Genomic DNA, 14,602 nt, shown 5'->3' on the forward strand with positions numbered 1-14,602 from the left:
AGCCTTGATCCGATGTTCTGATGAACTCTTCAGTTTGTCAATGATTGTGATGAAGGTATTAGCTCTGAAGGCCTCCTTGTCACTGACTGAGTGGGCAGTAGCATGGTTGCATGTCTTCTGTCTTTTGCAGCATTTGGCTGACTTATACCTATTGTTTAGCAATCCTTGCAGCCCCCTGAATTTCATACTCATCAAAACTATCCTGCATTTGTTGAAGAACAGTTCCAAGACTCCTCATTAGGTTACAGGAGTGGAAAGGTCAATTTGAGCACTTTGCAAGCTTAGACTGCACCTGCTGAATGGCTGAAGTATATCATTCCAGACCACAAAATACCAGTTTCCAGAGTGCACATTGCATCACTCAGGATCTTCGCATCTTTTCTTGTTGCTGATTTTTTAGATTAATCATCCTTGATGCTCTCTAGCTCTTCAAGGATGTTAGGGTTTCCCAGAACAACTGCATTCACAGCTTCAGCATTGGCACTCCACCATGTCCCTGAGAGTGATTTGGATACTGAGTATCCCTTTGGTAGTGAATCTCTAAGAATCATCCAACGACTGGTTGATGCAGAGAAAAAAAAAAAATGTACAATTCTTGGACAAAACCAAAAAAAGAAACAGCTTCAACACAACAATCCATGGCAGACTGGCCAATAAGGTTGAGTGAGTGAGCAGCACATGATAGGTAATCAACAAAAGCATTGCGTTCTTTTATCTTTGCCTGCATCCCTGAATATTTGCCACTCATATTACTTGCATTATCATAGCTTTGGCCACGACAAAGGCGGATGTCAATCCCATTTTGGGTGAGGAAATCAAGTAGGTACAAGGCACGTTTCTCCCGTGTGGTTGGTGATGTTTATGAAAGTCATGAAATGCTCAAATGGTCCGCTAGATAGCACATAATGCAAGATGACAGTCAGCTAATCTACATGTGATACATCCGGTGTTCAGTCAACAGACACTGAAAAATATCCCACATCTTCAATCTCATCTACAATGGCTGATAGTATCTTCTTTGCCAACAGTGCAATGAATTCATCACAAATAGTCTTTGATAGATATGATGCATGTCCTTTTCCATAATTTGCGTGTTCATTGATGTGTTGAGTTAAGAAAGGGTCAAACTTAGCGATTAGCTCTAGAACGCCAAGGTAACTGCCATTGTGTTTCGATCCAACACTCTCACCTGAGCCACGGAATGGCAGACCACACTCAGCAAGAAAAACTATGGTTTCAACTATGCGTCTGGGAACGTTCTTCCAATAAGCACAACCTTCCAAAAACTGGTTTTCCATTTGGGTATCAATTCTGCCACTAACTTTCTATTGGGCATGGTAGCTGCTAACTGACACTGTATGCTTCTCATTCATTGTATGATTGGTAATGTATGCAGTATTCGTCCAACCACTGAAGCCTTTGCAGAACATTCCCCACTTCAGAAAACAGGCGACAATAAAAACAGTACACTTTCTTCTTAAAAGGCGAATAGATGAGCCATTCTCGCTTGCCAGTCTGTTTGTTAGGCTTCGCATATTCAGACATTGGTTTGGCCAGATAAGGATTCTGATTGGTGTACTCTCGCTTTGTCCATCACAAGTCAGCATCTAGATTCTGGCATTTCTGTGAGCCCTTCTCAGTCCAATATGCAATGAGATCTTGAGAAGTCACGTCCCACGCGCCTGGATGGCTGGAGAAGGATTGTTTTTGTATTACTATCACTGGGAAAGTCTTGAGAGGGGTGGGGTGAGACTGCAGCTAGAGAGGTCACAGGAGGCTGCTCCTTTTCATCAAGTGCAGGAACAGCAGGTTCACTTGGGCTGGTATTCGCCTGGACTTCCTCACCACCAGACTTAGTAGGAGGAAAAAACGTTAGGAGCGAAGGAATACCTTTCAGTACTACATCTTGTCTTTGCCGTCTTTCTTTGGCCTCCTTCAATTTCTGCCATCCTCCTTTCTTCGACATGGTTTCTATTGTCCAGTGTAGGCCTACTGAGTACAAAGTTCTATATTGCTTGGGCCCACAAACACTTACTTAGCCCACAAAGACAAACTCACAACCACCATAAATAGAAGTCACAATCTTGATGGATTTAATCTGTACAAAGCAATATCTAATGAGATGAAAAAATTTCCCGATGGCCCCCGCTACCGTCGCTCAGCTGTTACTTCAGTATGGAATGGAGGGCCTACAGTAGGGTCTAAAAATTAGGGCCTAAAGTAAGGCCTAAAAATAGGAGGGCCTAAGGCTATAGCCTTCTTAGCCTATAGGTTAATCCGGCCCTGTCCATGCCTCATCACTGCTTAACAGCAGTGTCTGTCAGCCAGCTGACGTGCAGCATTAGATTTGGCTCCAAACAGCACTTTGTCCTCTCCAAGTCAGGAAGATGGTAGGTGACCATGACATAGGGGGTCAGCAGAAATGGGTAAGTTTTAAAGGGACCAAGTGTGTCCCCCCCACAGATGGGTAAGTTTTAAAGGGACAGAGCCCCTCCAAATCTCATGCAATATTCTGTACTCTCTCGAGTTGAGAAGGAAAGGAGAGGATTACTATGCTCTATCACCTGTCGCCACAAAGATATAGGGAACACAGTTCCCCCATAGACATGCGAAAGAAGAAAAACACGTCATTTATCTGCTCACCTGGTCTCAGTGGGCCAGAGACAGGGAAAGACTCCCTGGGATAAGACAGCCCCTACGCATAACTCCAAGTCAGACAGCAACTACTCACCTCATAGCCATACTGCAGAACACAGGAGGCGAGGAATGCTCCCAGAATGTTCCCCACTGATGCACAGGCACTCCAGAGTCCAAAAACAAAACCCCTCCTGAGAAAGCACAGCAAAATGGAGGGGGAGGGGAGGAAGGAGGGGAGAGAGAGACAGAGACGATAGAGAGTTAGAACTGGCTTTAACTGACATGTAATAGTATTAAATTCTCCACATAGAAGTAGCTTCATTTAAAATAAAATATACTGTAAAATAATCAGCTCATAATAGACAAGTTTGTCTATCATGTCCCATTCTGTTTCACTTGAGTCAAACTAAGGTCGAGGTCAGTGGTGTCAAGACATCAGACCAGATCCAGCCCACATGAGACATGATACATTTATCCACGTAAATCTAACAAATTCTGATTCTACAACAGGTCAAAGTTTCTATCTAGCCCTTATGAATGTCACCTGCTGTTGCCCTACCTTAGGTGTTCTGAAACAGCTTCAGAGATGTTTGAAACCTTAAATTTAATGATAACACTTTATGGGCCAGATTTTCCAATAATTCAGCTGTGCAGTTGTGCACTTTGTGTGTGCTCACAGTCACTGCAATTGTGTGTTCAAACTGAGTTTTATATATGCCAATGGCCAAATCAACAAAGAGCAGAAAACGTATAATAATGATACCCAGCTCTTATAGAACATTTTTGATCCCTTGATCTCAAAGCACTTTACAAAGGGAGGTCAATATCATTATCCCCATTTTACAAGGGGGAAAAAGTACAAAAAGTAATGCAAGTTTCGGCACAATACAACAGCCTTAATCTGACCCAAAATGAAAACTATTTTGTCGAGTTAAAGCTGTTATGTAGTGAAGAAATATGCATTACTGTATTTTATATCTGATAAGAGTAGTTTGTTTATTGTTTATTTGGGACGGGTAAGATTTCTGTCATTCACTATTCATTTACTGCTTGTCAATGCTCAGGTTACAATAGGTAAGTACGTTATCATTTAGCAGGATTTGCCAGAGAATTGTTTTGGTTTGGGAATTCAGTCAAGACTGCTGTTCTGCATCACAGATAAGCTACTAAACCAAGGAGAAATACCAAGTACCCAGCTTTTCCAAACCAGTTGCCCATGATGGCAACAACACAGGGCCAGCCAGTGGACTGCAGCAAGCCATTCACAACCCAGAGGCAGCAGTAGAACCATTTGTTGTAGAAATGCAGCCATTCTGTGAGAGTGCCGAATACAAACTCCTGTGGGGAAAGAGAGGAAAACTGTGATCCTGCTACAAATCTTCCAGACTGACCAGAAGTGTCAATGCAAAATTGAAAGGAAAAAAAAAAGAACGAGAGGAAGAGGTTCAAGGCCTATGTTTTACATTTCATTCAAGTGACAGCATCTCTAAAAGCTCAGGTGTTCCTAATACCATGCTCAGCCAATGTTCAGTGATGACTCAGAGGTAACAGCACCACCTGCTGAGTCACCAACAGCATGTCCTGCAGCATCTAAACGTGCCTCCCTCCCACGTGTGGTACCCAGCTTAGTTACAGCCCACCCTAGAAGTAGTGGTTGCCATTAATTTACAAAAATAAAACTTGAATCAAAGATTGATGGACAAAACACCTGTCAAATTAAATATGCAACAATATTGAAATACAGGAAAGTCTCACTAATTCCCACTTTACTGATGCATAAACCCCTGCAAAAAAAACCTACAGTGGTTTCACGGTCTTTATCAGCAAACACTTAATAGCAAAGAATGCTATAGTCAGGTCTCGAATTACAAAATTGTCACCAATATAACAGATGATGACTGTACTTTTACTAGAACACTAGGGAGCATAAGCATAGAATCTCAGCAGTGTACAGCTGAAAGGAACCTCCATCCTCCCACACTGCGGCAGGATTAAGGTGCTTGGTTCACCTGTTCTCAAAAGCCTCCCCAGGTAACCTATTCCAGATCTTAACTATCCTTTTAGTTAGAAAGTTTTTCCTAATATCTACCCTAAATCCCCCTTGCTGTAAAGTAAACTGATTACTTCTTGTCCTGCCCTCAATGAACATGAAGAACAAAAATTGATCGCTGTCCTCTTTATAACTACTTTTACATATTTGAAGATTTAGGGTAGGTCTATACTTACCTCTGGGTCCGGCGGTAAGCAATCGATCTTCTGGGATCGATTTATCGCGTCTTGTCTAGACGCGATAAATCGATCCCGGAAGTGCTCGCCGTCGACGCCGGTACTCCTGCTTGGCGACAGGAGTACGCGGCATCGACGGGGGAGCCTGCCTGCTGCATCTGGACCCGCGGTAAGTTCGAACTAAGGTACTTCGACTTCAGCTACGTTATTCACATAGCTGAAGTTGCGTATCTTAGTTCGAAGTGGGGGGGTTAGTGTGGACTAGGCCTAACAGTCCCTCTCAGACCCCCAGTCTTCTCTAGATTAAGGTCTGGTCTGTACCTAAATCTTAGGTCGATTTAGCTACGCGGCTCATGGATGTGAAAAATTCAGACCCCTGAGACACACAGTTAAGATGACCCTAGCCCCAGTACTGGTATCACTGGGTCAATGGAAGAATTCTTCTGTCGACCTCTTGAGGGAGTGGATTAACTGCAGCAATGGAAAAACCCCTTCCATCGCTGTAGCAAGTATCTATACCACAACAGCGTAGCTGCTGCTGTAGCACTTGTAGTGTAGACATGCCCTAAACATGCCAAGTTCTTTCAACCTTTCCTCATAGGCCATGTTTTCTACACCTCTTTTGTTGCTCCCTCTGGACAGGGAACCAGTTTGACAGTGAACCACTGATAACTATTCTCTGAATATGATTTTTCAACCAGTTGTGCACCCATCTTACAATAATTTAATCAAAACCGTATTTCCCTAGTTTACTTATAAGAATATCATGTGGGACTGACAGAAACTTTAGCCCTAACCTACACTATCCAGGATAAACAAAGCATGCTTTGTGATGCAATATACTTGATTTATGCAGGTGTTTTTATCCATATTCGCGAAATGTAATAATCCACCAATAGGTCTCCCAGTCATTGTGATGAATTAAGGTATGGGTATAGCCATGTAATGTTAATGATTAAAAACCCAATAAGATAAAATACATTCAGTGTTTATCCATGGAAGCTTGAAACTGAAGAAATCTTTCCTTACAGATATTCCCTTCTGATTTATTTCGCCCACCACCAGCTGCAAAATCATGTAAGTTAATACTAGTTTATTAATGTTAGTGTTTTCTTGCAAGAGAAATGAAAGGAAGGATTTGGAAGGAAAGCCATTTTTAAAAAACAGTCCTGATACACACAGAAAACAGACTGAAGAAGAGAATGTGTAGGCCCAGATTTGGGCTCCTCCAACTCAAGCAACTCTTGTTCATATCTTAGTAGGTCACAACATCTATGTTTGAAGAAACGTCTCCACTAGCCTTATACAAATGAATACTGCCACAGAGGCTTTAGGGGGGTTGGAAGTGCTCTTCTGTAGGCCTCAGACTCTGGTCATGATACAAAACAGTAAGTCTGGCCTAATGCCAAACTCCATAAACAAACTATTTTTGCCACAAAGTTCAAAAAATAAAATAAAAATGAGGCATTCTGAACAGCTTAGCATGGCACTCCCCTAATAACACTACTTAGGAAGCACTGGGGTGTAGAGCAAGTATTATTATTATGCCAACCCCTGCACCCACAGGCTAGGGTCAGATAAATTCTGCTATTCTACTCTAAACAAAAACAAGAACCAAGTGTTTTAGAGGGAAGGAGAGTTTCTAAATCACAGTAATCACGCTTCACCAAAACAGAGACATTTTTCAACTTACCACTAAAGCAGAGGAGCACATGCCGAAAGACAAGACCCATCGTAAATTCAGGCGATCCCCAACTATGCCACTGACAAAGAGACCCTAAGAACACAGATGAGTATGTTAAGCAAAGCCACATAGTTTACATTTGTTTTCAACATGATCTGTAAGAAGAGTTGAAGGAATTCTGGGAGCTCAAATCTGACCCCAAGTGCAGGTGTGTAGAAGTCTGGTGGCGGTGTTTGTTTTTACAAGATCTAATACAAACATAAGTGTTTCCATTAACTTATGCTCCTGACATTTCAATCACAATGACTTTGTTTCGACAGAGGCTCTCCTGCTACATTTGCAATGCAAACATGGCAACATTGTGCTAGTGTACTAGATCCAGAAAGTGACACTGATTGGACTATGAACAGAAGCGAAAATTACAAGTCTGTTTTTGGTGTTCAACTGTAGATAAACACAAAGCAAACAGAATAGTGAAAGCTTAGATTTCTAAAAATTCAGCTTTAATAATCTAAGGTGTTACTAATAACACAGGCAAAGAAATTTGCCTAATTTTAGAAATATGACTTAAAAGGTTAAGAAAGTGCCATCCACTTTAGAGTGATCTAATAAGTGTCCCAAACAGCAAGGGTAAATGTACCAGCAAATATTCTACTTTAAATATAGGCTCCCTATCTTCCACAGTCCTTTCAAGCCTCCTGAAGTGCAAATTGCCATGCACCTGTGAGACATTCCAGCAGGGGAATTTGAGCAGGGGGTTGGACTAGATGACCTCCCTGAGGTCCCTTCCAACCCTGATATTCTCTGATGTACCCACATGCAGATGATGTCATATCATTACTACAGCAGACTTCAGTAAGGAGCCAGAGTATTAGGGGAAGTGCCCAATAAGTGTCTTTTGCAGAGTGTTTGTTACCCTGCATGATACAAAACCACTTGAAAAAGCCTCCCTAAATCTGTGCAACATACCAGTGCAAAAGGCATTTATTTGATCCTACAACCCTCCTCCACAAACTCCTCTATTGTCTGGCTCCTTGTTATGTCAGACTTTGTGGTGGATGTGACATGCCGCTAATGTATGGTGTTGGAGACTATAATGGATTCTAGGAGACCTGAAAGAGGGTGTGAGGACAGAGAGGGTAAATTAAAAGCAGATTATATGCCGACAGCCTTTCACCATTGCTATTTGGAGCATTCAGCATGTAATTCTGAAGTAGATGGATTTCTCTTAAACCTATTTGCAGACCCCTTAAAAGATGTAACATATCCAGTATGGTGTGAGGGCAAAAATAATGTAGCCAAAGGGAATCTGTTCACTTCCCAAACCCTTAGTGTTAGCCAGGAGCAGAGAGCAGATCCTGTCCCTCCACCCTCAAACATGATGGGTCATCCTCACCATCCTTCCCACCCAAACTTTGGCAGCTGTGATTAAGTTTTACTCACCACGGCATAGGAAAAGAGAAAGATAGTGTCCAACATCCCCAGGAAAAGAGTGGCTTCTTCTGCATTGGGAAATAAATGGCTACTGTTCCAGAGCTACAAAGAGAAGCAATTGCATCATGAGTCTTCCAAAGAGACAGATCTCATCTACAATACTCAAGAAATACCTGGCTCCAGTAACATCCCATCCCTGACATGCTTTAGCTAATTGATTGAGTCAGGATCAACTTTGACTTCAAATTCTATGAAAAGCACTATTTTCCTGCTAGAGACCTCAACTAACTTCTAGCACACCAGGAGTGAGAAACACTGCAATTAATATTTATGGTAACAATGTTGCTGATCTACATGCTGCTTTATATATAATGCCTGTGTTCTCAGGATCTTGCAATCTACATTAAATGGATAACATAACAGGAAATGACCCGGAGAAGGGAGAGAACAGAGGAATCAGGGGGGAAAGATACACTGTTCTTGGGAGTGATATTTACAGAGAATTCAGATCACTTATTTTGTTCCAATTTTATGTTTAAACTGGAGTTCAATTTTATTTTCAGTCATCTGACACAGGGAGAGAATCAGTAGTCCCAGAGATGAGATTAGTGACAGAACACGAGCTGAAAGTAGCAAGCTTTGAGGATGGATTTGAAGGAAGAGTAGAAGGAATTAAGGGGGGGGGGGGGGGGGGAAGAAATCAACCTTAAAGGTGACATTTCCTATGCTCAACTTTCATCAACTTGATCTATGGCAAAAACTAAAATGAAGTTCTTCAAGGTAGGGACCACCTTTTAATTATGCATTTGCAAAATGGTGCTCTGATCTATGATTGGGGCCCTTAAGCACTATTGTAACAGTAAATGACAGCTGTGCTTCCACACATCTCACTGCCTACAGTCAGGACAGGCCTGGCTGTATTTGGAGTGCCTTCTACCCAAGTACTGGTCACAGCTAGCCTTATTCAACTGACCAGGCAGCAGCTGACAGATGTGGCTTCTATTTAGTTATGTTTTCCAAAAAATGCAGTGTGTAAAAAAGAGATGCAATAATAAAGGTAAAGCCACTGAAGAAAATTATTGCTGCCACTAGAGGTCAGTAGTATCCATCTGTCAGTCTTAATAAACTATATTGCTAGCTCAGAATGCTGAGCATACTGGGAATAAGTGGTTAAATACCGATTAATAGGTAGAATATACATCCACAATACTTCATTTTACATCACCCACAGGTGTGCTAGGCCCTTTACTATAACATAATAAAAACCTAAGGTCCCGATCCAGACAGATTACACTCCAAAATTTTATGCTTTACATTTTACACTTATTACACAAAGGTATCCAAGCTGGAGGGGTTGCAAGTGCTTTGGAAGACAAGATTAGAATTCAAAATGATCTTAAACTGGAGAAATGGTCTGAAGTAAACAGGATGAAATTCAATAAGGACAAATGCAAAATACTACAGTTAGGAAGGAACAATCAATCGCATAAATACAAAATGGGAAATGATTGCCTAGGAAGGAGTATTGCAGAAAAGGATCTGAGGGTTATAGGAGATCACAAACTAAATATGAGTCAAAATTATAATACTGTTGCAAAAACACCGGGATGATGTGACTGAATGAACCCCTATATTCACACCACTGTAATAATCTTTGTATACAATATTCCTCATGAGATGATATTTGAAAAGTAGTAACTCATGGGTCAATAGTATCATGGTGAAATGTATATCTATAAAATGTGTATATTAAGAGTTATGGACATAAACTGAAATTATGACTGAAATCCATTTACCAGACAAGTCTGGGAAAATCCTGTTTCTCAATGACAAAGGACAAGCTGACAGCTCTAGCCGGGTGTCATCAAAGCTGATTGGCAATCACTGGTCAAGTGGCCATTCTTTGGCAACGAAGGGGGGCAGGAAAAGATTGATCTGCATTTTAACAAACAACATGGAACCTTTTTCACCACAAGATTCCATGTCTCGGTCTTCACAGGGGGAAGGAACTTTATCTAGGGTAACTCTCATGAAAATGCATTTCAAAGGGTGACTGGGCTACAAAAGTGAGGGACAAAAACACCCCAGGGATTCTATCTTTCTTTCTCTCTTGCACTCTTTCACCTAAGATGACAAAGGAGCCAGCCCTTTGGAGTGTGGGAGCATACCCTGCCTTGAGAATTTGGTCAGTTATGTTGCTTGGAACACGTGGTAAAGATTTTACCTGGAGCCAAGTCTAGTTTGTTAAGTCTTAGCTACTAGGAAACGTTTTATCTTTATTTTTTTTTTAACCATTTCTGACTTTAATACCCTATATCTGTACTCACTTAAAATCTCTCTCTTTGTAATTAAACAAACGTGTTTTATTTTTTTAAATCTAAACTAATCCAGTGCTGTGTGTAAACTGAACTGTTTCAGGAACTCCAGTTAAAGTAGCAAACTGTTGTATAATGACCCCTTACAGGTGCAACAAACCTCTAATTTCTGAACTGCCCAGGAGAGGGCTGGACAGTGCAGAACACAAGTTTTTGGGAAAATTCAGGACTGGGAGGGTGTTGGGGTCACCCTGCACATGTAAACCAAGGCTCGTAGAAGCGTGAGTGTGGCTGGTGTGTTGCTGACAGGCTACTGGGGTCAGAGTTGCTGGACCAGGGCTGTAGCTATACACACACACTCAGGGTGTGACCTGAATGCTGTTTAGCTGTTTGAGAGTGGCCCCGGTTGGAAGCCACAACAGCAAAGCATTGTGAGGCACCCAAGGTTGCACCACAGGAGGTGACAACCCCTCAGTGGTCTGGATTGCACCTGGAATTGTTGTAAGCAAGACACGAGAAGGAATTCTTCCACTCAACTCAGCACTGATAAGGCCTCAGCTGGAATACTGTGTCCAGTTCTGAGCACCCCACTTTGGGAAAGATGTAGACAAATTGGAAAAAGTGTAGAGGAGAGCAACAAAAATCATTAAAGGTCTAGAAAACATGATCTACTAGGAAAGATTGAAAAAACTGGGTTTGTTAAGTCTGGAGAAGAGAAGACTAAGGGGGGGGGGACATAATATATATACATATTTAAGTATATAAAAGGTTGTTATAAAGAGGAGGGTGATACATTGTTTTCCTTAATTTCTGAGGACAGGACAAGTAGTAATGAAATTAAATTGCAGCAAGGCAGATTTAGGTTAGACATTGGGAAAAACTTCTTGTCAGGGTAGTTAATCACTGGAACAAAGTACCTAAGATGGTTGTGGAATCTCCATCATTGCAGGTTTTTAAGTACACTTTAGACAATCATCTGTCAGGGATGGTCTAGATCAGTGGTTTTCAACCTGTGGTCCGCAGAGCCCCGAGGGTCTGCACATTATGTCTAAGATTTCCAAAGGGGCTGCACCTCCATTTGAAATTTTTTAGGAGTCCGCAAATGAAATAAGGTTGAAAACCACAGGTCTAGATAATACTTAGGCCAGCCTCAGTGCAGCGGACTGGACTAGATACCTATTGATGTCCCTTCCAGTCCTATATTTCTATGATTTTTATGATTTATCCGTTAGCCAAGAATTCAACAAAGGAACAGACATTCCTATGGATAACATGAACATTCAGAGTTACAGTAGCAAGGATTTAAAGAAACAACACCACCCAAGAGGTTTGGAAGGGTAATATCCAAACTCTAACTCATGGGGCTAAGAAGAAGTTTTCCTTTTGTGCAGGTTATATACAAGGCTTCTTGCACCTTCCTCTAAAGTATCTGGTGCTGGACATTGTTGGAGACAGGATACTGGACCAGATGGACCACGGGTCCAATCCAATAGGGCAGTTCTTGCGTTCCCAATACAAGTAGATATATCCCACTTGTGTTGCACTTTAATGGGAATTACTTGTTAGTAAGGAAGGGAAAACAAGTATTTTTTTTCCAATGTGTGATTCTCAAAATAGGAGCCTAGGAAATGTGCAATCTGAGGAAGAAGAGAGTCGAAATTCCTCTCTCTGCTGGCCTAGCCAGCCAGCTGCTCTAAAAACCCCACACCTATCATAGTAAATATTTAGCTGGCTCAGGGCCACCTCCTCACACTCAAGTAGGCCTTGTAGAAGATAATAGGCCATGTTCTGTGCTCATTTACCCCTTGTGGAAATCCAGTACAACTGTATGTAAGCAAGTACAATACATTGACTTCCATAAGGCCAAATCCTGGTCCTACTGACCACAAGGCTACACTCTCATTCACGACAAAGGAACTGGGATTTTAAAGGCAGTGGGAGCTGCTGATAGTTCTGCATTTCTGAAAATCCAGTCACTTACTCAAGTGTTTAAATGTGGACATATCAGCCTAGTGTTAGGAATATCTTGGCCGCTACACATAATGAGCTTGGATTGTAGCAGTTTTCTTCCCTCCCACGTCAGCCGTCCTTTCCAGAAGGAGATAAAAGCACTACCATTGACAAAACCATATCCATGATGTTACTAACACCTCTGCTTCTGAGATGCAATTCCCTCCATTGCTCATTACTCATTTCACACACAGGCACCTGAAGCTACAGTCAGTGGTTTTTCCATCTTTTGCATTCTGCTGATTACCATACACAGATGTTTCTGTGGACCCAGTTCCCATCCCAACACCATGACTCCCCAGCTTCTCAGAAAGTTTCACTCTGTGGCTGACTACGAAAGGCTCTGCTGACCACTGGTGGTCCAGAGACTATAGTGTGGGATCTACTGTTTTAAGTCACCTGAGACTCCCACCTATCCAAGTACTTAAGTAGCAAGGGGTATCTCTGGCAAAAAATAATCTCTCTCGCACCAGTGTCTGAGTTGGGCCATTCATGAACTAGCATTCGTGTGTCTGTATTAAAACTTGCCAGCTAGGTTGATAGTCCTGACTGTTCTCACCTCATATGGCTGGAGCTCCAGGGCCGTGGTATTTATGTCGGAAGGAGTCCATTGGCTGGAAATGCTGACCTTGACATTGCTGAATGTCTTTCTGGAAGCATGGAGCAGGGAGTAACTGCAAGACAGAGAGTGAACACACATAGGTTTGACAGATCTTCACTGGAGCAGAAAGCGAAAGGGACCCAAAATTCCATACAGTTTGCCTCAGGGCCAAGCCAAGAACCTATTCTTTATTTTTTGGTGGGAGTGGAAGCACCCTAATTTGCAGTTACATACTCTGATTGTTGTTAGTGTGGGGAGGAATGCCAGGCCTAGGAGGGTGATCGACATCTCAATTTGGAGGGAGATGAAATGTCCACCAATGGTTATACACTTAACACACACACACACAAAAACACTTGCCCAGCTAATCACCACCATAGGTTCTCATCTAAAGACACATCAGATATCCTCTCTCCTCCAGAACTCTGCACGAGTTCCCATGCGGGCAGGGGACTGGACTCGATGACCTCTCGAGGTCCCTTCCAGTCCTAGAATCCTAGAATCTATGAATCTATGAATCACTGTGTGTAGAATGCAGAGAGGCGAAAGAAGCTACCAACAGCACGCTGTGCTCATTGTTGGGATTGTTTATTTTCCTCTGGTTTTGGAAGGCTCCACTTGCTTCCACTCTTCCGTAGTGTAACTCTGCATGCAGGCAGATGGACAGGTCAATGAAGTCCTTCATCACGAGTACTATTTATGTCAGTGGTTTTCAACTTTTTTTCCATTTGCAGAACCCTAATAAATTGAATGGAGCTGCAGTCCCCTTTGAAAATCCTAGACATAAGTCTGCAGACCCCCAGGGTCCACAGACCACAGCCGCATTCCTCTCCACACTAACAACCAGAGTATCTAACTGCACATTAAGGTACTTCAACTTCCACCTACTTCAACTTCCACCAAAAAATAGGGTCTTAGCTGGCCCTGAAGACCACTACTCTATGGTAACAACAACCTTTTGTGGATCCCTTAGACATAGCCTGCAGTCCTTCCAGGGTCCATGGACCATAGGCTGAAAACCACTGATTTATGTCAGTATTCACACAGGGAATATGCATTTCGTTATTTGAATGCACAGGAAACCCCGGCACAACATTACTGACACTGTGCCTCCCTCCCTCCACACATCACTATTACTACTTGGCCTTTTATAAAACCAATGGTCAGATCTTCTCATTATCCTCCCTTCCTTTCCCTCCACCCGTCCACCCCCCAAATTCAACTGGATGAATGTCATGCAGATCCAGGAGCGGCCAACCTACCTGAAGAAGGTAAGCAGGAACACAGCAATGTGGTGATGAGTGCAATGGGACACAAGGGACCCATCCGCAGGCTGCCTTCGCAAATTCCTAGGCACAGCCATACTTCTGGCCTCGCCCTCCTTCCGGCCCTTGGCCTCAAAGGCTGGAGGTTAGTTTAGGTCATATTTCTTCTCACTTAAAAGGAAAAAAGGGGGGGAAATTTTGAAGAAAAGCTCACTTATAAAACAATGTTCAGCAAGTAGCTGGAACACAGCAAGGGGTACAATGCTATTCCACTTGTTCCCATTGAAGTTCAAGTCTCTAACCTCACCTTCAACGTTCTGCACATCTTTGTGCCCATCTCATCAGCTTCTCCTTTCCTGGCACCAGTAATGCCTGGAACAGTCTCTCTCATGCACCAAGCACCTTCATAGTCCCACTTCTCTCACATGTC

At 42.4% G+C, this 14,602-nt stretch overlaps 1 protein-coding gene across 1 annotated transcript in view; it reads right to left on the bottom strand.

The window, feature by feature from the left end:
* Positions 1–14,602, bottom strand: part of SLC37A3 (solute carrier family 37 member 3) — a 43,516-nt gene that overhangs the window by 18,525 nt on the left and 10,389 nt on the right. Inside the window, exons 2-7 of the mRNA XM_054033750.1 lie at positions 14,170–14,343; positions 12,866–12,980; positions 7,991–8,083; positions 6,557–6,640; positions 3,830–3,975; positions 2,732–2,828 (exon numbers count right to left, since the gene is read on the bottom strand). Coding sequence (XP_053889725.1) covers positions 2,732–2,828; positions 3,830–3,975; positions 6,557–6,640; positions 7,991–8,083; positions 12,866–12,980; positions 14,170–14,270 — 636 coding nt within the window. The 5' untranslated portion in view covers positions 14,271–14,343. The remainder of the gene's footprint in view (positions 1–2,731; positions 2,829–3,829; positions 3,976–6,556; positions 6,641–7,990; positions 8,084–12,865; positions 12,981–14,169; positions 14,344–14,602) is intronic.

The sequence above is a fragment of the Malaclemys terrapin genome, chromosome 1 (genome assembly GCF_027887155.1).
Source record: "Malaclemys terrapin pileata isolate rMalTer1 chromosome 1, rMalTer1.hap1, whole genome shotgun sequence".
Classification (NCBI taxonomy): Eukaryota; Metazoa; Chordata; order Testudines; family Emydidae; genus Malaclemys; species Malaclemys terrapin.